This window comes from Crinia signifera, chromosome 1, assembly GCF_055691185.1.
Source record: "Crinia signifera chromosome 1, ASM5569118v1, whole genome shotgun sequence".
Taxonomy (NCBI): domain Eukaryota; kingdom Metazoa; phylum Chordata; class Amphibia; order Anura; family Myobatrachidae; genus Crinia; species Crinia signifera.
The window spans coordinates 325,545,748-325,567,645 of NC_139217.1; the positions used below are offsets into that span (position 1 = coordinate 325,545,748).

The 21,898-nt window shown below is 45.8% G+C and overlaps 2 protein-coding genes across 3 annotated transcripts in view; one reads left to right on the forward strand and one right to left on the reverse strand.

The window, feature by feature from the left end:
* Window positions 1-4,665: 4,665 nt before the first annotated feature.
* Window positions 4,666-12,598, reverse strand: PPP1R3E (protein phosphatase 1 regulatory subunit 3E). Its single transcript, XM_083188461.1, has 2 exons — window positions 11,130-12,598; window positions 4,666-9,238 (listed from the first exon to the last, which is right to left on the reverse strand). Exons 1-2 carry the CDS (start codon window positions 11,514-11,516, stop codon window positions 8,744-8,746), a joined length of 882 nt encoding a protein of 293 aa, XP_083044587.1. The 5' UTR covers window positions 11,517-12,598; the 3' UTR covers window positions 4,666-8,743.
* LOC146080782 (polyadenylate-binding protein 2) overlaps window positions 11,993-21,898 on the forward strand; it is a 74,734-nt gene continuing 64,828 nt past the window's right edge. Inside the window, exon 1 of one of the 2 annotated variants that reach the window (XM_083188451.1) lies at window positions 11,993-12,394. The gene's annotated coding sequence lies outside the window, so the exon portion shown is untranslated. The other variant, XM_083188445.1, reaches the window with a different exon arrangement.

Consider the following 21,898-nt stretch of genomic DNA (forward strand, 5'->3'; position numbering starts at 1 on the left):
TATGAAAAGGTCGGAGGACGCGTACCGCCGCCCCTCACGGGCTCGCTGCGCTCGCCACGCTTCGGGTTGGCGTTCATCGTGGGGTGGAGTTAACAATGGGGGGGGGGGCATTTGTCATGTAAATTACCCATCAGGGTGGGTATACAATCAAAAATCGGGTCCATTGGCCCATTTAACATTGTTCCCTATGCAACATCGGGTCCATCGCATCGGTCGCATTGTATGCCATTATAATGGCATACAATGGACCCGATTTTACATAGTAATTTAACATTGAATACAATGCATTCAATGTTAAATCGCGTTGGTCGCGTCGGTCGCATCGCATGCCTCATCGCATGCCTTAACTTAAGGCATGCGATGGACGCGATTTTTTAATTGTCGGGAAAAAGGCTAAAAATAGCCCTAAAATCGCGTCGGTCGCGTCCATCGCATACCTTTAGTTAAGGTTTGCGATCACCCACGATGGGCACCGTGCTAGGAAACAAGTACCAAAAAATCTCTATTTCTGACAGCAGATGAGTAAATTGGCTGTAAATAGATGATCTTATATAGGCAAAGTTCCAGGTATATCTTTATATAGGTATATCCCCCACTTAAGTTCTAATCATCCGACATCTCCACCATCATCCTGGGTGACTTCAATATTGCTATTGACAGTCCACAATCTCTACAGGCTTCCAAACTCCTCTCTCTAACCTCCTCTCTCGGCCTCTCCCAGTGGTCCGTGTCCTCTACTCATGAGGATGGCCACTGCCTGGAACTTGTTTTCACCAGGCTGTGCTCAGTCTCTGATAAATACAACAAATTATAACCATGCAAATAATGCACAAAGTAAAACCTGAGAGAAGGGACAGGAATGGCTGATCAAAACCGGGGGCTCCACACACGTGGGGGGTATAGATCACAGACAATGTCTAGGTCGACAGTCAGCAGCTCGACCCCAAAGGTTGACATGCACATGGTCGACACTGGGTAAAAGGTCTACACAAGCCAAAGGTGAACACACAAAAAGATCTACGTTTTTCATGTGTTTTTGTCAACTACAATTAGGGCCTTATTCTGGTCGATGCGGTCCGTTTCAAATTCTTTCGGAGTGCGCTTTTCAGCCGTCTGCGCATGCGTAGGCAACGCTATGCGCATGTGCCACGCATGGTCTCCGTACTCGTTCTCACTAAATCCGTACAGAAATGTCCACCGAATTGAATCGGGAAATATGGGCGTTTTTGGGCGTCAATCGGACTTACACAAGGGCGTGGTTTCAAAGTGGGAAAAACTGGGCGTAAATATGGGCGTACACGAGGGAGTGCACTAACTGTGGTAGGCGTGCATTCGGACAGCACACCGACTGCAAACGAACCAACACGCATGAAATATGCGGTCTTCATAAGCAAGTTTCACTTTGCGGAGACCACTTGTTCTTGTGCTAGGCATTCGGTTCGCCCAATTAGTACGCCCGCACCTGAAACACTGTCAGCTGAACACAATACAATCCACTCCTCTCCTCATTAGTCATTAATGACACTCTTTTCATTGCTTCAATTGGAAGCATTGCTGCCTAAATGGAGCATTACTAAATACACAAATATAAGCTAAAACACCACTGCAAGTTTGCTATTTTACCCACATTTACACTGCAAGCAATGGTCAGAAATTGCTACCAATAATATAATTTTACATGTCACTTTTACATTCAGCAATAACCACACATTTGGGGGTAAAAATAACATTTATTAAATTGGTGGAAAACATAAGATTTTTCATGCATGTTATTTGGCACATGCCAAAAAAGAAAGGTAACAATTATTCATAATTCAGTGAAGTTTGGAAGGATCAATTTTATCTGGACCTAAGCATTTGTTCTTAATCATTGTGTTATAGTATTGTTTTTGTTTTTATGTACAGCTGACTGGCCGGTTATTAGCTGAATCCTATTGTAAGGAGTTTTGTGTGATTATTTATTCATTTATATATATTTTTCCTTGTTTTTTTTTTTATTACTTTTTTGTTGTTTGTCTGCTAATGCTAATTGAGCATCTACCACTATCTGTATGTATGTTGTTAGAGGCAGAAGGGAGCCCATATTAGGAGGAGATGTGGGTCCTGATATGCCACTTGGAGTAGTCTGGGGTTGCTCCAAGGTAGGTAGCTCTTAGTTTGGATATATCAAGTAAGGAGCCATTATCATGTGGCTTCTTGCTGGTTAATCGTAGACCCAATTTAGGGTAACGGTGGTGTGGGGTGCGGTGCTCCTGGACTGGATGGGCTGGGTGGCTTTAGTGCAGCATGCCCTTACATTCTATTAACACGTTTCCCTCACTAACACTTTCTCTCTCCTATTTTAATTACATTTCATTTTTCTCTATAAAGAGATATATAGCTTCGGCTTCTTATCACTAATTATTAACACTTATTATCTCACTGGCATGCCGCACTGGGCTTCCCAGCTTATGATAGTTTTTGGGGTGCCGCACCCTGCACCTAAATATAGCGCTAGGGACCCTCAATATACAGAGAAGCCTTGACGCGGCTTGGGGGCATAGCATACACCTGCGCAGGTATATGTAACCAATATCTCTGATTTCTATTATCATGTAGTGTTCAAGATTGGTTACTAACATTACTCAGTGTGTTGAGGGGAAAAATGTCTTGTTTTACTTATCCAGTATTAACCCCTCCCTCATGCACCTGGGTAATGTTACTGAACTAATTGAGCATCTACCATTATCTGTATGTAGTTCTATTGCAGCACTACTAGCGCTGTCTCCAATTTGCTACTGGTCTTTTTCTGTCTGGTTTATGGGTTTATGACTGCCCCTTAGCACTTTGAATAAACCCCCCTTGGTTTAGAAGCATATAGGGGAAAATTTAATAACGGTTCTCAAAATGGGAAGAGGTGATGTTGCACATAGCAACCGATCAAATTATGCAGTTTTCTCTATTACATCCTAGCAAATGATAGACAGAATCTAATTGTTTTTTATAGGCAACATCACCTCTTTTATTTTTTAGAACCTTTTATCATACCTCCCAACTGTTTCAAATTTTTGCAAGACTGTCCCCTTTTTTGGGGGCAGTCCCACATCCCACCCAGGTTTAGCAGTGTCCCACAGTTCCCCTGCCTAGTGCTCTGGAGACAGAAGGGCTGGGGCCAAGCGCAGACGCTCAGCATCGCTCCCCTGCAAAAGTGTAAATTAGAATAACCCCCTAATTTGGAAGGTATGCTTTTACCCCATGTAGGCATGTCAAAAAAGTATTTAAGTCTTTTACATTCCTTCCTGAAATATATAGCTTCTTGATAATTCTCCTTGAAGTGATGGGCGAAATGCTGAAACATCTTTGTTGATTACTTTCCCAACTGCCATCACACGGAAAGTATCCTGCAATGTATATTTTGGATTTATTCTGTAATACCAGTGTAACGTTATGTATGTCTGGCTTAAAGACTTGTTTGGCTGTTTGGTAGAACTACAATTGATTACTGCACACTAGCTCTCAGCTATAATACAAACCAACATGTACAAATAAAAAAGCTTTATGGTGCAGAATGAAATATGTATACTGCTTAGAAATGTGTTGGATGTTTATATGTGCATGGTATATACATTTGCCTAGTGGATAAGATACTACACATCCAATAAAATGTATGCAAATGAAGAAAACACAAGTTCACAATTTCAGAAGTAGCTGTATTTATTAATATTTCATTCCTTGGTTACACACATGGCTAAGGCAAGACTATATGTAACAGATAGTAGCATGAGTAAAAGATAAGGCAACTAGAAGGCCTCTGAGGTGGGGAAAAACAGACACAGTTTTAACATCATGTAATACCTTGTCCCCTGTCCCCTTGTCGAATACAATAATTCATTAGTTTATGACAATATTGGACAAGTAGGGGGAAAATTACCAAGATGTGAATTCAATTTCATATGGGACGTTGCTATGAGAAACCAATCAGATACCATCTATTATCTTGTAGAAGGTCCTAAATAAATAAGTCGATTTTGATTGGTTCCCCACAGCAAAATCCCGTATGAATTAGAATTCACATCTTAGTAAATCTCTCCTGTAGTGTATTATGGCACAATCATTTTATAAAGTACATTACACCTTACCCAATTTTGTGTATGAGCCTTTAATACAGATACTGGATGAATTTGTAGCAATCATTTCATAAATTACTAGTACATTGCTTGCTATTCTCATTATTATATTAACTCAAGGGGATTCAGTAAATGTACCTACAATCAAAATCCCGACGGTCAAAATACCAACAACCATTGACCGACGGTCAAAATACAGACAAGGTCAAAATACCGACATTTAAAATACCGACGCGGTCAAAATACCGAAATTGAACTTGTGCATACTTTACCATCCCAGTCGACATGGAGGGAGAATATAATACTGTGCAGAGCGCAGCGAGGCACCGTGCCCGAAGCATGGCGAGTGTAGTGAGCCATGCGAGAGGACGCGGTACTACGTTTGACTGTCCATGTCGCACCGACATGTGCCGACAGGCGGAATTTTATGCCCTACCATCCACTAGGGCAGGGCTGGGCAACACCGGCCCTCCAGATGTTAGTGAACTACACATCCCAGGATGCTTTGCATTAGTTTTTCTATGTGGCCATGCTGAAACTGATGCAAAGCATCCTGGGATGTGTAGTTCACTAACATCTGGAGGGCCGGTGTTGCCCAGCCCTGCACTAGGGCATGGAGGGAGAATAAAATATAGTGTGCCGAGCGCAGCGAGCCACTGTGCCCGACGCATGGCGAGTGCAGCGAGCCATGCGAGTGGACGCAGTACACTCATACGGGTTTTATGTTGACCTATGTCAGCATACAGACAAACAAAGTATGAATAACTTGTGTATACTTTTTGACCTGTGTGTGTGTGTGTGTGTGTGTGTGTGTGTGTGTGTGTGTGTGTATATATGTCGGTATTTTGACTGTCGGTCAATGGTTGTCGGTATTATGACAGTCGGGAATTTGACCATCGGTATTTCATACCGAAGCCAACTCAAGGCACTGTGATCTCTGGATTTTATAAGAACTACAAGAAAGCAAACTTGTCAGTGTATAAATCAGCACATTCTATAATGCCTTCATCATTGTACAGGCCACTCATTTATATAAAGTAAGCCCTGCTAACCCCCAACAAACGACACCTCACTTTTTTCAATGTATACAATATCAACCACTACTACATTACACTTGTCCTTGTTTGTATGAAATAATACCATGCTCTCCTTAACTGTAAGAATCACTAATACACTTTTTAATACCAACCTTGTTACACAATATTTAATACACTCATTCATTACACCGAGGGGAAATGTAATAGGGTGAGAGAATCAGAAAGTGAGAGATTTGATAAAAAAATCCAGGTTTTTTTTTTAAAGCAGCAATCATTTCCACTGCAAAATCAAACTGGTTTTGCAGTGTAAATGATTGCTTCTTTAAAACAAAACTCTCACCCTATTTCATTCCCCCCCCCCCTTGTGTTTTTCATTATACAAATAACTACATTCTACTTCCTCCACATAATACATGCTACTATCCATATGAGCAATCCTATGGCAAAATAATATCTCTTCCATGATCTATACACTAATTTTTAGTAGTCAAAATGGCAGCCCATAGGCCAATGATAGCCCTTAGATTCCCTGAGAATATATGATGTTTCATACAGAGGTAATCATTAAGGTGCTATATCCACTGGATTAGTATATAAGCATTACACTGTTCTCACGATTCCACAACATAACAGTCCATACCACCCACAACAGTTAGAAATCACAGATAATGTAGTCCTTCATATACTGACATCATGTGCATTAATAATTCATAATTTAACTACAATCATCCCTTCCAACCAAAATAATTTATTTGCTTTCATAATAGCAAAACCTACGTAAATTACAGATAACATTAAAAAAACGCCAAGCTACTCTATAACATCAGGCAGCTAAGTAAATGGTCTCATCATATCCATTCAACAAATACTATAAACAGATTTTGTTAACATGGACACATAATAAATGTCAGGCATTTTTTTTAAATGATTAGTAAGAAAACAGGATAAATGTGATCAGTATGTGTGCGCATGACCTATAATGTACTATTTAGCTTTTAACAGAGATTAGAAAACCTTTTGCCTGAATGCAGGTTAAAAGACGTAACCCTTGGCAGCTGAAGAGAGTAGCACATGATTGGTCAGCTACTGCATATGTCCCATCACAGGCCTCTCTCTTTAAGACACTGCTTACACTTAAACATTTCTTTCGGATCAGCATCAATTCCATTAGTCTTAAGAATGTTAACAAGGCACAAGTTATTCTAAACCAGGCATGTCCAACGTTGGCCCTCCAGATGTTGTGAAACTACACATCCCAGCATGCTTTGCCACAGTTTTGCTATTAGAGAATGCTAAAACTATTGTAAAGCATGCTGGGATGTGTAGTTTCACAACATCTGGAGGGCCAACGTTGGACATACCTTTTAAACATTTTATGTGCACCATACTGGAGTGTATGTTTGAGCAAGCAATGCACAGCAGCATTATGGTCACATCTACCATTATGCTTCAGGAAGTGTACGGACAGACAATCTGAAATTGGGGGGTGCAGCTACAGATACAATTTTGTATGGTTTAAATTATTTATAATGAATTTATTTAATAACAAACTGGGCTTTAATTGTTTAGAAACCACTTTTTTTGTCAAATTTGTCAGTTTTCTTTCTTTGTCAGAATATAAATTACTTTTGGGTCAAATATATGGGACATGTGTCACTCAAGAACAAAATCTACAGGCTATGGCAATGAAGAGCAAAATTCATGGGATATGCGGCACTCGTGAACATATTTTTTTTAAGAAGTGGAGTGGACACATATAGGAACTTATGAAAACTACTAGGTGTATTCTAATGTAAGTAGTGTACAGCAAGAACAGCTGCAGAACATGAAACAAATGCATATATGAATGAGAAAGTTGTATCACTTGCAGTCCACAGCAGGACAAATACTGAATTATGATTATGACAATCACCAGACTAGCAAATCACTTGTGATTGGATTGTTTTGTGAATCCATCTCTTCTACTGATAGGCACATTCTTGTTGCCGTTTCATATATTATGCTTTTATGTGTCTCTTAACTTTTTATTTCAGACATGAAACAGATTGAGGCGTTTCTGCTGTATTACAGAGAATTTGAAGTTTTATTGATGCCGAACAGCAAAAGTTTACTATGCAAGCAATGCAAATGGTTATAATAAGAAGTGCAAAAGTATGTAACCAATTGTGAGTGTAAATAAGTTGAATTTGCAAAAACTCTATTGAAATGTGGTGTCACTGTGTCCAGTCATCTAGCAAAAGAAATGCATCTGCTAACTTCTGGATGGCTGTCTTCTTTCACTTTCTTGGCAGTGAAGACATAGGATGGAAGATGAGGAGGATAAAGCAACATGCTGATCAGTTCTCAACAACCATAGCAATTGTGACATGTCTGCTACAAGTTAAACTAATGAAAGCAAATATTAAACTGGTGGCTGAGTTGCCTGATGTTATTTACCCTTATTAAATAAGCAAGTCGTGCCCAAATCACAGCGCCACAGAGTCTCTGGTTTTTGGCGCCATTATGCGAAATGTTTCCTATTGAGAGCAAAAATGATTACATGTAAAAATTGTGCTTAACTTCATTGTTGTTGTCAGCTATGTGGTGGTGGTCACATTTGTGCTTTCTGTGCATGAAGCTTCTGAATGGCAGCTATCAGATTTGGCTTTGACTATCACACTGACCATTAGGGTAAGAAAAGTCTGAAGAGGAAAAGGTAAAGAACAACATACAGAGGGTCGTCAGAGCAGCTAAGATAAAAACGAGGGCAAACAGGTGGAATTTGGGAACAATGGGAGACATACATACAAAGGGTGGAAAGAGAGCCCCCATGGGGAGACGGAGACAGTTCCACATTTTGTTATTTATGTAGCGCACACATTTCCTGCAGCGCTTTTACAGAGAGGTTTACACACAGGACACACACAAAGATAGTGACAGACACGTAACACACAGAAAGGGAATAGAAGTCCTGATTCAGAGATGGGGATGCAATGTCGATTTTGTATGCAATTTCTTGCTAATGTGAATGTGTGCGCAATGGTCTTATGACAAGGGTAACAAGGAGGATTGATTTGCAAAGTGACTAACAATGAGGAGGAGTGGGGACATAATCACAGCAGTGTTGCGACCATTTCAGGGGGTGTCACAACTTGGGACTGCAATCCCATATGCAGTTACTACAGCACCACATCTACTTCCTGCAACCATGCTGACGTGAGCAGGGCTACTCAGAAAGTGGATTACAGACTGTGTGCATTTCATTGTGTATTCATATACAAGAGGCAGGTCCCAGGTACCTCCAGGGGGCACCTTAATACAAATCCCAGCATATGTAACATTTGCATACTTTCTCATAGTCCTTGTGTATGGTATCGCAGCTGTTAAGGCATTTGCGTACATATCTCTGAATCAGGCCCGGAGACAGAGGATGGGACAAACGCGGAGGGGCAAATAATAAGGCAACAGGCAGAGTAAGCCCAATCTACAAAGATTTCACAACACATAGCCCTGATTATCCATTCAAATGGATATAAATGCCTAGCTCCTACTGCTTCCTGACAGTGATTATTTGGTCTCTATTATTTGGTATTACTTAGTAAGGACAGGCCCACCCCTGCATTACATGAAATGAATCCATCCATTTTCAGTATACTGAGATTGGGAAGGCCCAGCTGCAGGGCGACTCAGGCTGTAGTTTCTGCCCTTGTTGTTGTCCCAGAATTCCTCTTCCCCTACTTCATAGCGGATGGCAAATTGCAGCGATAAAGCCTGTGATTGGTCCTGTGGTGGTAAAGGAAGACGGAAAGTGAAGAGATCTGTGCCAGGGTGCCCAGACCCCCCATGGCACAGACGAGCAGCATACAGGGCATGTGTTTCCTCATAAGAAAGCCAGCCATCTAAAGAATATCGTACAGTTACTCTTTTCTCATAAGCCAGATCCAGAACTCTCACAGACCCCCACAAGAAGCAGCTTTCACAACGCATGCTCTGTAGGCAAACACGCTGATCCCATGTTTGCTGATCCCAGGCACTGCGCTCCCAAGTTTGCTTCTCCCAGGTTCCAGGCTCTACTATCCAAGAGGGGGATATGGCATGCCGGGCTTCACACCAGACCTGGAAAATAATAATGCAGTTAGACAGGACTATGTGGACTCCTACAGTAATACTACACATGAAGAAGAAGCATTCCAGGCAGGAAGTGGGGAGTGCACATAGCTACTTTTTCCTAATGACAAGAAGAAAATACAGAGTATATTACCGATCATGGATATGGAGTTATCCAGTAAATCACACTTCGTGAACCTGCTAAATATGTAATTACAAAACAAGAATTTTAGTGATTTTTTTTTGCAAACCTAAATATCGGGAACATGTGACATTTTGTTGTCCAGTAGCAAAAATGATTACTTAAATTCAACAGTACATTATTTTGCAAAACAGTCACAACACAAGAAGTGTGAGTCAAGATCAGTGGTGGACATACATTTTTTGGGACCCTGTTACATTTTGGGGACCCTGAAGCTTGGGGACTCTATGCAACTATCAACAATTAGGAAACACCCAATACGGTACAGATGCCTACCTCTCACAGCACCGCCTTTCAATAATCACCTTGCAGCACTCCCCCCTTCAATAATCACCTGACAGCACACACTGTAGCATCTAATGAGGTAGTTTTGCCTTTGCTGAGTGGCGTGTGAATAAGGGGCACAACTGTGTGGTGTAATTTGAATTAAGGGTACTATTGTGTTGTCATCCATCTACCCAGCCAGACGATACCCTTTTTTCCTGTGTGCTCTCTCCCTACCTAAAGTATAGAGAGGGCACCGATGTGAACAGGTACAAAATGTGTAATTATGTCTCTGCTTTGGTGCACCTTGATGCGTCCTGCTCTGTGTTCAGCACCCCTGCCCTAAATAAATTCCTACAGTGAACAAAATCAAATTCTCTACAACTGCTAAGCTAGGGCTTGGTGAATTGAGAATATGCCTTCCATTTTCTGTATGATTGGCCTACATAACTTTAGTTCCAGCTTTATTTTACAGAATCAAGTAAATACCAAATGGCTGTCTATGGCACGGATATTTTAATATAGAGATTGATCTATTTTGTTCTAATATTATATTTGAAAGAGCAATTACTAATCAGTAGAAGGAGTCAGGAATAGTAAGGGGAGCAGTTTATGTCAAGAGCCATATGGTTATGATGACATGGGCCTGTGTGATTAAATTCTAGGGCATATTTTTAATCCCAGTCTGCCCTGCGTAAGGGACATTACTATGTTGCATTATGTGTATAAGGGATGCTACTACTGTGTGGTATTATGTATATAAGGTGCACCACTGTAGGCGTATTATTTATAAAAGGCACTACTGTGTGGTGTAACATGTATAAAGGGATCAACTGTGTAGATTAATGTGAATAAGGAGCGGTGTGGTGTAATGACAATTCAGTGAGGTGTAATGTGGATAAGGGGCAGTAACATGTATAAGGTAAATGGGTATCACTGTATGGTGTAATATGAATAAGGGACAGTACTGAGTGGTGTAACATGATGTGATGTCTATAACATTGCACCACTGTGTAGCATTATTTGGATAGTGGGTACTATTGTGCATTCATGCTCCTTCCCAGCAGGACCACAACCATTTTTTGGGGGCTTACACCTCCTGCATGTGCTGTCCCTGCTTACAATATGGGAGGGGGGTGAGGTGGAGGTGTTAGTGCTCATGTGCCACTGTATGAAAAAGTCTAATTAGAGCATTGTGCATGACAATTACTATGGATGAGGGTGTTGTTGTCTGCTGCTGTGATGTTTGCTGGGTAATTGGTCAGACAGAACTAGCAATGTCTTGCTTAGGGCATTAAATTGGTTAGTGCCGGCTCTGTTTGTGCATCCTTACAAATAAGACTTAGAAGCCCTAAAATGTATATATTAGCCTAGCTTCACTGTATGTTCAGCAATGAGAAAAAAAAAGTATGGGAAATAAATGCCACAACATACCGCATAGTCTTTGGCGCTGCAAGATCCTATAAGCTGTGACATCAGCTCCTTTTGCAGTCGGTGGGTGACATGCTGGGGGATGCAGGGCATGTCCTCACGTCTGAAGTGGCGTACAGACTCCAACTCCAACCCCAAGGCATCAGCAAAGCGCACTCTCTTCCTGGTCTCCGGACTACGGTGGCGCGGCTCTCCCCGGGAAACACGCAATGCTGGAGCAGACCGTGAGCGCCACCTCCGGTGAGAAGCTGGGGCCTTCACTTCCTCTTCCTCCTCATGCTCCTCTATGCTGGGCCTGGCTGTGCGGTAATAGGCTCGCTCATATAGACCAGCAATATAGCTCAGATTCCTAGGGATGTCCCCTGAGGGGGGCCGAGAGGGGCGAGACATCCCACTCTACCACCTGGCAAGGGACATTAGACTGTGGGGCTACTACCTGCATGTGGGTACACACTCTTTAGGGCACACAGCAGCATCTCATGGTCAGTGCAGGGATCCCAGCTGAAGTGATATGTGTAGCAGTCAGTGGCTTTTCCTCAAGTACAGTTTTCCCCGTCAGCTCCTCTTACCTTCCTGCACAGACTCTGCTGCACCGGCTCCTGACCACAGCTTTCACCCTACATCCCCCTGCGTTCTGTACGCCTAGCTCAGTTCCGCCGCTCACTCGCCCTCTACCAGCTGCTCCTGAGTCCTCTGCATCCCATCCATCATGCAGCAGCCTCCATGGACCAGTACCGTAATGCTCCGTCTAGAGGCTCCATAGTGTGTCTGCCCCGCCCGCGCAGGCAGCGGATTGGAGAACAGCTGTAGGGCGGAGCCAGTCGCAAGGTGATCGGGACCGGAGCAGACGTCGGGAAAAATGAGCAGGAATCTTGGGTTATTGGAGTCTGGAGCGGGCGGCGTGCAGACACCCAGCAGAACCGCAGTCTGTGCAGTTTGAGGCTGCGGTGCCGGGGGCACTCCGCGCACAAGTGCCGCACACATCCAAACTGCAGGAAGCGCTGCGTGGCCTGAGAAGAGTGCACATGGCACGCTGTGGGGAGGGTGTCGTGAGAGAGCGGCGGGCTGGCCGGAGCCACGGTGCATGGCAGGCGGCCAGGATGTCGGAGAATAGATCTGGTGTCGGGTGAGGATGAAGCGCTAATAACCGCGCCGGTGTCGTTACTGTATTTAGCGCAATGTGCAGGATTGCTCATCTACACCAGAGAATACGGCGGGCGGTTCTCATCTCTCCCGTGGGCTAGTTCGCCCCGTCCAATCAGCGACTGGTAAGTGTTGCCGTTCTGACGTCATCGGGCGTCGCCATGACAGAACCGGAACTGGTTCCGACCTAAACCAAAGACGGGAGGGTAACGGCGGTGCGGGCCGAGGTGGGACAGGCCGCAATGATAATGACAGCAGCCGTGTATGGGGGAGCGCCAAGCTGCACATGACTGGTGAGCGGTGAAGCGGGGCGATAGGTGAGCGGCAGGTGCCCGGTGGGCCTGTCCCCCCTCCATACTCCTGTATCTCGGTCATTACCGCGCCCCCCGGCTTATAGTTACTCGGCTATGTCTTCGGCTGTTCACGGGAAGAGGGCGGGTGATCGACGGCGAAGACTGGGGAACCCGTCCCAAGGGATCCGTCCTCTGCATCCCCCTCCCCTACCTGTCACACCATGCACTGTGCCAATGGTTTCGGGTTGCCATATGATCCCTTTAATAAGCGACACTTTAGCCTGGTTCTGTCTGTGGCTGATTTAAAGCAGGTGATATGGAGACTTGAGCTCAGCCAACCACAGAACCTTTGTAATTCATTAGTGTCCCGTATTAAAGGGTTGGTGGGTGATTAGGCCAGGGGGCCTGCTCCAGTATTTTGCCTGCTGGCTGTGTGTGGGGTGTCACAAGCAAAAGGTTGACATGGAAAAAGGTCGACCTGTCTTTCATGTTGTGTGTGTGTGTGGTGGTGGTGGTTTTTATTTTTTATTTTTCTCTTTCAATGGTCCTGGTGACACAGCTCAACACTGGGATGTAGGAGGGTCCGAAGGAGCCAGGCACCTATCCTAAAGCTTTAGAGGGTAGGCTCCTCCCCTACTGCATCCCTGGACTCTCCAGTTCGTGTTAGGTGCCCACTGGAGTGGGTGCTATTCTAAAGGGCTGCAGGAGCAGCCGAAGAATTAGAGTAGTTAGGGAATTTTTATTGTTTTATTAACTTTTACCCTAGCTAGGTAGGCACAGTGTGAGGATTCTCATAGTGAATCCTCACACTGCTAGCGCAGCAGGAGCTGACAGAAGCTCGTCCTGTCAGCTCACTGTGCACAGGGGAGACGCTGTCTGGTCTCCCTGTGCAGCGCTTACAGCCTCTTCTAAGAGGCTGCCTGGGCTCCGGAGTATCCTGAAACCGGCTCCACATTTAGGTGGGGATCATGGGGGACAGGCGCTCCGTGATGGTGGCGGCCATTTTATGCGGAGCTTACACGCTGAGCTCCTATATGAGAGGACAGCAGCGTTGTGACAGGCATGTTCCAAGTGATCCCCAGTCGAGGGGGAGACACTGGAACTAGGAAATCCTAACTAAGGAGCGGCTGGCTGGGGGTGGTTGGCTCCAAAAGGTCACGGACCCCGCAGCAGCAGGGACTTGTGGTCTCTTCCTTCACTCTGACTTTGGCGCCTTTCAGAACGCTTGCAGCGGAGCTGAGCGGGCTTACTGATCCTGGCAGAGTGACTTGGATTTCCTGGGCATCGCTTCCCCGCAGTTGAAACCAACAGACAGCTAAGTGACTGGGTGCATTGCCTCTGTATAAACGCTTGTACATTGTTTGCACTGTGTATACTGATAGATATACATTTATCACTTGCATCATGTCTGAGCATCAGGCTGTGGTTTTGGGGGAGGGAGCCCTTAGTGCACTGAGCGCGTGCAATGTTTGCACACAAAAGTTTGTCCCTGAGCAGATGGCCAAGGGGGGCTTATGTATTACTTGCGCTGATGTGAGACCCATGGGCAGTGAAGCCCATAGGGCAGAGCAGATGGAACCTGCGTGGGCCAGGGCCCTAGGCAGGTCAGTAAACGCTTTGGTGCAGCTTCTGGACAGGCAGAGTGATGGGCTGGTAGAATCACAGAGACCTATGCCATCATCTCAGCAGTCGTCTGGCTCCTTACCTCTTACCCAGGCAGATCCTACGCTGATTCAGGTGATGCAGGATACTGCTAAAGGGATTAACAGGTTCAGTGAAATGCTGGACAGAATGGATGATGTTGCAGGGACCCCTAGAAGGTCTTATGCTATGCCTACTGTGGTAGATGAGGAGGAGGGAGAATATACTGACATCCCTTGGGATCAGGGTGATGATTTGGAAGAGACCTCTGCTGCTGGTATAGAGGATCTCATTGTAGCTGTGAAGCAGGCTTTAAAGCTGTCTGTGGAGGATAAGACTCCTGTGAAAGGTGTTTTTAAGCGACAGCGGAAGGAGGCTGTTACTTTTCCTTCAGATGAGGGGTTACAGGAATTGTTAGAAGGGGCTTGGAAAACTCCTGATAAGAGGCTACAGATGCCTAAGCGATTCCTTAGTCTGTACCCCATGCCAGAGTCTCATGCGGAGCTCTGGGAAAAGGTCCCAGTTGTGGACGCTTCAGTGGCACGTTTGTCCAAGGCTACTGTGTTACCAGTACAGGGCGGTGCAGCTTTCAAAGATTCTGTGGATAAAAAGCTGGAGGGTAACCTCAAGGCTATCTTTGAAGGGGTGGGGTTTACCTTACGGCCCCTTATTGCTTCAGCCTGGGTCTCTAAGGCCATGATAGAGTGGGCTGGTGATTTATGCACCATGCTGCAGGCTGATCCTGGTGCGTTGCTGCTTGCAGAAAAGATTAAGGCTGCTGCAGAATATGCAGTGGAAGCAGAGGAGGAAGCTATTAAAATGGCGACCAGAGTGTCCACAGTCTCCATTAATGCCAGGAGAGTGCTTTGGCTTAAAGCCTGGGAAGCAGACAATGAGTCCAAGAAGGCTCTGGAAACATTAGCTTTCAAAGGAAAGGTACTCTTTGGTTCTGAATTAGAGGAGATTATAAAACAGGCCACGGGCGGCAAAAGTACATTTCTGCCGGCCTCCTCAGCAAAGCAGACGTCCAGATTTTCTGCTTTTAGGCCGTCCTTTCGGCCCTCCCCTAGAGGTGGTGCGTCCTTTCGAGGACAGTCCTTCAGGGGAAAATTTCAGGCCTCTAGGGGCAAAAGTCCAAGTTTGGCTCCTTCCATAAGAAGCCTGCCTCCAAAGGAGAGGACAAACCCTCCGCATGACTGTCAGGGGATAGGCCCGACAGTGATAAAGGTGGGGGGGCGTCTCACACATTTCAGGGACGCATGGGCTTCTCTAGACCAGGATTCCTGGGTCTTAGAGATTATTACCCAGGGTTACAAAATCCCTTTCAGAGGGTTGCCTCCGAAGAGGTTCATACCCACACCCGTGCCGAAACAGGCGCTCCTTCGCACAGCTCTTATGAGAGCGGCTCATTCCCTTTTGGAAAAAGGGGTGGTTATTCCGGTTCCCAGGGCAGAGTGGAAGAAAGGCTTTTACTCCACGCTGTTCCTGGTGCCCAAACCAAACGGGTCTTTCAGACCAATACTAAACTTGAAATCCTTAAATGTCCATCTATGGGTAGACCATTTCAAAATGGAGTCTTTAAGGTCAGTACTCCTGAGTCTGGACCAGGGAGAATTTTTGGCGTCCATGGATGTCCAGGACGCATATCTGCACGTTCCCATCCACCCGGAACATCAGACCCTGTTGAGGTTTGCTATAGGAAACCTGCATTTACAATTCCGGGCGTTACCCTTTGGGCTAGCGACCGCGCCAAGGGTATTCACAAAGATAATGTCAGTGATGGTGCTGAGGCTCAGAGGAATCACAGTAATACCCTATTTGGACGATCTCCTGTTCAAAGCAGGGTCAGCAGCCATGCTTCAGAGTCACTTGGCAGAGGCCATCAGTTTTTTGCAGGCTCACTGCTGGATTTTAAATTTACAAAAATCTCAGTTGGTACCATCACAGAGGCTTCAATTCTTGGGAGTCATACTGGATACCCATCTCCATCGGGTTTTTCTCCCAGAGGTAAAGGCCAGGGATCTGGTCACTCTAGTGCAGGAGATTCTCAGAGCTCCGAGCTTGTCAGTATGGAGGTGCCTCAAGCTCCTGGGGAAAATGGTGGCGTCATTCGAGACGCTTCAATTTGCCAGGTTCCACTCTCGGGTGTTCCAATGGAACATTTTGTCAGCTTGGTCAGGAAACACTCTGACCATGAAGGTGGAGAGGATAGTGCTGTCTTCGGACACTCGAGACTCCTTGAAATGGTGGACAGAAGTAGATTCCCTTCAGTGGGGTCGGTCATTACAGACCTGGGACTGGTTGGTAGTAACTACCGACGCCAGTCTCAGGGGCTGGGGGGCAGTAGTCCTGGATCTCAGGCTGCAGGGCCTGTGGACGGCAGAGGAATCAGCATTACCAATCAACATCTTGGAGCTGAGGGCTGTCTGGAAAGTGATTTCCTTGGCGGGAGACAGGTTACGGAACCTCCCTTTGAGGATTCAGACCGACAATGCCACAGCTGTGGCGTATCTGAATCACCAGGGAGGTACACGCAGCAGATTGGCCATGTGGGAGGTGTCCAGAATCTTCCTATGGGCGGAACAGAATGTTCCTGCGGTATCGGCTATATTCATTCCAGGAGTGGAGAATATAGAAGCAGACTTCCTGAGCAGGGAGGAGCTCAAGGAAGGAGAATGGAGCTTACACCCTCAGGTGTTTCACCAGATCACTGTGATGTGCTGAACTCCGGATGTGGACCTGATGGCATCCAGGTTCAACCATCAGGTGCCCAGGTTTTATGCCAGAACGAGAGATCCGCTAGCAGAGGCAGTGGATGCCATGACTACTCAGTGGCAGGGAGATCTTCTTTATGCATTCCCTCCGGTTCCAATGTTAGCGAGACTTTTGAAAAGGATACAGGACCAGAAGGTTCCGGTGATTCTTGTGGCCCCAGATTGGCCAAGGAGGTCCTGGTACTCGAGGCTTCAGAGGTTGTCTGTGGACTCATGGCGTCTACCTCCGAGACCAGATCTACTAAAACAAGGCCCATTCAGTCACCTGGATTCCGATCGATTGATTTTGACGGCATGGCTATTGAAGCCGCCATTTTGAAAAGGAAAGGGCTTTCTGACGCAGTAGTGCAGACTATGATAAAAGCCAGGAAAGCTGTTTCCTCGGCGAATTATTATAGAGTCTGGAAGACTTACATTAGATGGTGTGAGAGGAGAAAGGTTCACACATCTCACTTCAAGTTAGCAAGAATGTTGGAATTCTTACAAGATGGGTTTTCATCGGGCCTAAGCCTTCAATCATTGAAGGTGCAGATTTCGGCCTTATCCATCTATTTCCAAAAAAGAGTAGCCATTTTGCCGGAGATTCAAACTTTTTTACAAGGGGTATCCAGACTAAAACCCCCTTACAAGCAACCAGTAGCGCCTTGGGATCTGTCACTGGTTTTGGATTGCCTTCAGAAGGCACCTTTTGAACCTTTAAGGTCGGCTGACTTTAAGTTTCTCACGTGGAAACTAGTGTTTTTGTTAGCAGTAGCATCAGCTAAAAGAGTGTCAGAGTTGGGAGCCTTGTCATGCAAATCTCCCTTCTTAATTTTTCATGATGACAGGGCTGTTCTGAGAACAGTACCTCAGTTTTTACCGAAGGTAGTCTCTGCCTTCCATTTAAATCAGGAGATAGTTCTACCTGTGTTTCAACCCCCAGAGGGTTCTAAGAAGAGGGACAAGTTGAAAACTTTGGATGTTGTGCGTGCTTTACGCATATATGTGGACAGAGTGAAGAGTGTCAGAAAGACTGACACATTATTGGTACTGTATGACGTACACAAAATTGGTTGGCCTGCTTCTAAGCAGACTATTGCTAGGTGGTTGCGATCTGTGATAGCTTTTGCATACACCAAAGTGGGTAGGCCTGTGCCGGCCAGAATTAATGCGCATACCACCAGGTCAGTTGCCACCTCTTGGGCGGTTCGACATGGGGCCACAGCTGAGCAGGTTTGCAGAGCTGCCACTTGGTCATCTGTTCACACATTTGCCAAATTCTATAGATTCCATGAGTTCGCGTCGGAGGACGCATCATTCGGGCGAGCAGTGCTGAGAGCTGCAGACCTGAGCGTACCCTCCCAAAGGACCAGCTCTAGAACGTCCCAGTGTTGAGCTGTGTCACCAGGACCATTGAAAGAGAAAAAGGGATTTTTGTAAGAACTTACCGTTCGAATCCCTTTCTCTGATATGGTCCTGGTGACACAGCGATCCCTCCCTTACGCTCAGTAAGTATGCCAGAAGTTTCATGATGTTCATGTTAAAATGGTTAAAGTTAACAGTTTCTGTTATAAAATGTGCATATAATATGTGCAGGCGTTTGTACTGAGTTAATGTATTCCAGTGGCTTTGAAAGATTGAACTGAAGAGTCCAGGGATGCAGTAGGGGAGGAGCCTACCCTCTAAAGCTTTAGGATAGGTGCCTGGCTCCTTCGGACCCTCCTACATCCCAGTGTTGAGCTGTGTCACCAGGACCATATCAGAGAAAGGGATTCGAACGGTAAGTTCTTACAAAAATCCCTTTTTTTTATATATACCAACTTGTTCATACTTTACCATCCCAGTATGCATAGAGGGAGAATATAATAGTGCCTCAAGCATGGCAAGTAGATGTACTGTAGTACACTAATGCGGTGTCCATGTTAACATTGACACACTAAAAATTTAACCATTTTGCTTGTGTTGACATTTTGACTGTTGACCAAATGATCCACACCTTATTAAATAATAAGGCTACATGTGTATATAAACAAACCGTACTACTTGGGCTGTATTCAATGCTCTTTGGCAAGCAGTGCCGTTAGTGCGCCGTCACAGCACGCCGGTCAGTATTCAACTTATGGTACTTGTGAGTTATCCAGGCTGCCGATTTTTTTTTTTCATCGCGCCCGAAATCGTGGGCATCGCGTCGGTCGTGGCCGTTATAAGGAGCCGCGACGCGATGCCCACGATTTCCCATAGACAGTAATGTTAAAAGACACGATGGACCCGATTTCCCATAGACAGTAATGTTAAAAGACGCGATGGACTCGATTTCCCATAGACAGCAATGTTAAAATAAAATGACAATGTGAATATGGCCATTTCACATTGGATATGTTTTAAAAAAAAAAATGTTTCATGGCCCCCCACCACCGTTAACGCCACCCCGCTATTGACGCCAACCCGAAGCGTGGCGAGCGGCGGCGGTACGCGTCCTCCGACCTTTTCATGCCCTAGTATCCACTAGGGCGTGGAGTGAGAATAGAATAGTGTGGCGAGCGGACGCGGACACCTTCACAGGTATCCGCGTGCCCTTGCAGGCTTCACAGGTGTCCGCGTCCCCTCGTGGGGCTCGCCACGCTTCGGGCTCGCTGCGCTCGCCACACTATTCTATTCTCACTCCACGCCCTAGTGGATAGTAGGGCATGAAAAGGTCGGAGGACGCGTACCGCTGCGCTCGCCACGCTTCGGGTTGGCGTCAATAGCGGGGTGGCGTTAACGGTGGGGGGGGGGCCATGAAACATTTTTTTTTAAAACATATTGGCCAATTTCACATTGTCATTTTATTTTAACATTGCTGTCTATGGGAAATCGGGTCCATTGCGTCTTTTAACATTACTGTCTATGGGAAATCGTGGGCATCGCGTCGCGGCCCCTTATAACGGCCACGACCGACGCGATGCCCCCGATTTGGGGCTAAATCGCGGGCGTCGGTCGGGTGTCCTTAAGTTAACCAAACTTAAGGACAAAATCGGCAGCCCGGATAACTCACAAGTACCCAACTTATCCCCTGCACTTGCCGTTTCCACTTCAATGGGTTTTTTCCAGCAAGGTGGAAATAATGAGTTTGGCCGTCAAAACGGCAAGGCTCCCTGCATTAGCGTTTGCTGACGGCGAGGAGTCCCCTGGAACATCAAATATGGTGAGGGGGTTAAAAGGCGAGGTTAGTTTGTTTTTTGGCAGAGCCTCGCCAAAAACAAGCCACCTTCGCCGCAGACACCCCCTCACCGGTGGCATTGAATACCTCAATAGGGTTGGGCAGATCATTGACCTAGGACTTTATTAAAATGAAAACAAAATCTCGCATGGGTTGAATTCTGAGACAACAGGTTAAGAATTTTTTCATGTGTTTAAATTTTTAGCTCAAAAGTATAGCAATGTGTTGATTACTGTTAAATTGAACAAAATGTCCAGAGAATCTTTCCTCTGGTTAACTGAGGCTTATGGTTCAGACAGTATGTCACTTGCGCATGTGTTTTAGTGGCTCAAAAGATTTAGAGATGGTCATGAGGATGTCAAAGAGGGTCCAGAAGCCCTTGTGCATTAAAATAAAATAAAAAATGTGGAACCAAAATTGAGAGACAAGTTTGAATTGACCCTTGGCTCAGCATTCGAATGAGAGCAGCGATCATTGAAAGAGTCACTAATAGGCAAGTTTTGCCTCAAGATCTTTTAGGCTAAGATGGTTGAAAGGCTTCTCACGGCCACGCAGAAAGACAATATGATTAGAATATAAACATTTTGAAACATTCTAGAGGAGGGATGCAGTCAAAATCCCGAATGGGTCATAATACTGACAAGGATAAAATCCCGACAAGGTCAAAATACCGACATATAGAATGTACAGGTGAAACAGAACATGACTTTGTGTCGACAGGTTGTGAGGTCGACATGTTTTTTTTTTTTTTCAAAAAATTTTTTTTTGACCTGACATGTGCCGACAGCCGGTATTTCATACCCTACCATCCACTAGGGCAGGCTTTCCCAACCACGGTCCTCAAGGCACACCAACAGTACAGGTTTTAGTGATATCCAGGCTTCAGCACAGATGGTTTAATCAGAATCACTCAGGTACTAATTAATACCCCTTTTACACCGCCGAAAAATCCGGGTCAGACCCGGATCTTCGGCGGTGTAAATCCCTAACGCCGTGTCCCTTTACACGGGACTTCTGACCTGGGTAGAACACGGCTAGGACCTGGGTAGAGGGCGGTGTAAATGGGAACGCCGGGTCGGATGACCCGGCTCCCATTTACATGAATGGGGAACGTCCAACCTGCGGACCGCAGCGTCCGCAGGTTGGACGGATTGTCAGTCTGACACTGACAGCCGGCGCTGCTGTCTGCTATACTTTGCAGACAGCAGCGGGGGAGGGAGGTGAACGGTGCGCGCGGGGACTGGGGGCTGCCTAGCAGCTTACCTTAGTGCTGGGCTGCCCCCAGCAGCGTTCCGGGTACGGCGGCGTCGATCGGCGCTTGAAGATGACATCGCGCTGTCATCTTCAAGGGAAGGGGCGGGAGGGGGGTGCGGGCGTTTAAGCCCGTCCGGTGTAAATTCCCCTAAACGCCGGGTGGCACCCGGCTTCAACCAGGGTCCAAAAAGCCGGGTGCGACCCGGCATTTTGGTCTAAAAGGGGTATTAGTCACCTGTGCTCAAGCCTGGATATCTACAAAACCTGCACTGTTGGTGTGCCTTGAGGACCGTGGTTGGGAAAGCCTACACTAGGGCATGGTGGGAGAATAAAATAAAACCATGCTTGAAGCATAGCGAGCAAAGCGAGGGGCTGCGGTTCACTTAAAAAAAAAAAAAGTGAAAAACCCATGTGGACCTGTCGACACAGTCATGTTACAGGGTGGTTTGGGGTAGGTCGCACAAGACAACTAGTAATACATTTGGAGGA

Coding starts and splice junctions, on each gene's coding strand:
- PPP1R3E (XM_083188461.1), bottom strand. CDS start 11,516: ATGTCTCGCCCCTCTCGGCCCCCCTCAGGGGACATCCCTAGGAATCTG. Junction 9,239..11,129: donor GCAGCGCCAAAGACTATGCG/GTATGTTGTGGC, acceptor ATTATTTTCCAG/GTCTGGTGTGAAGCCCGGCA.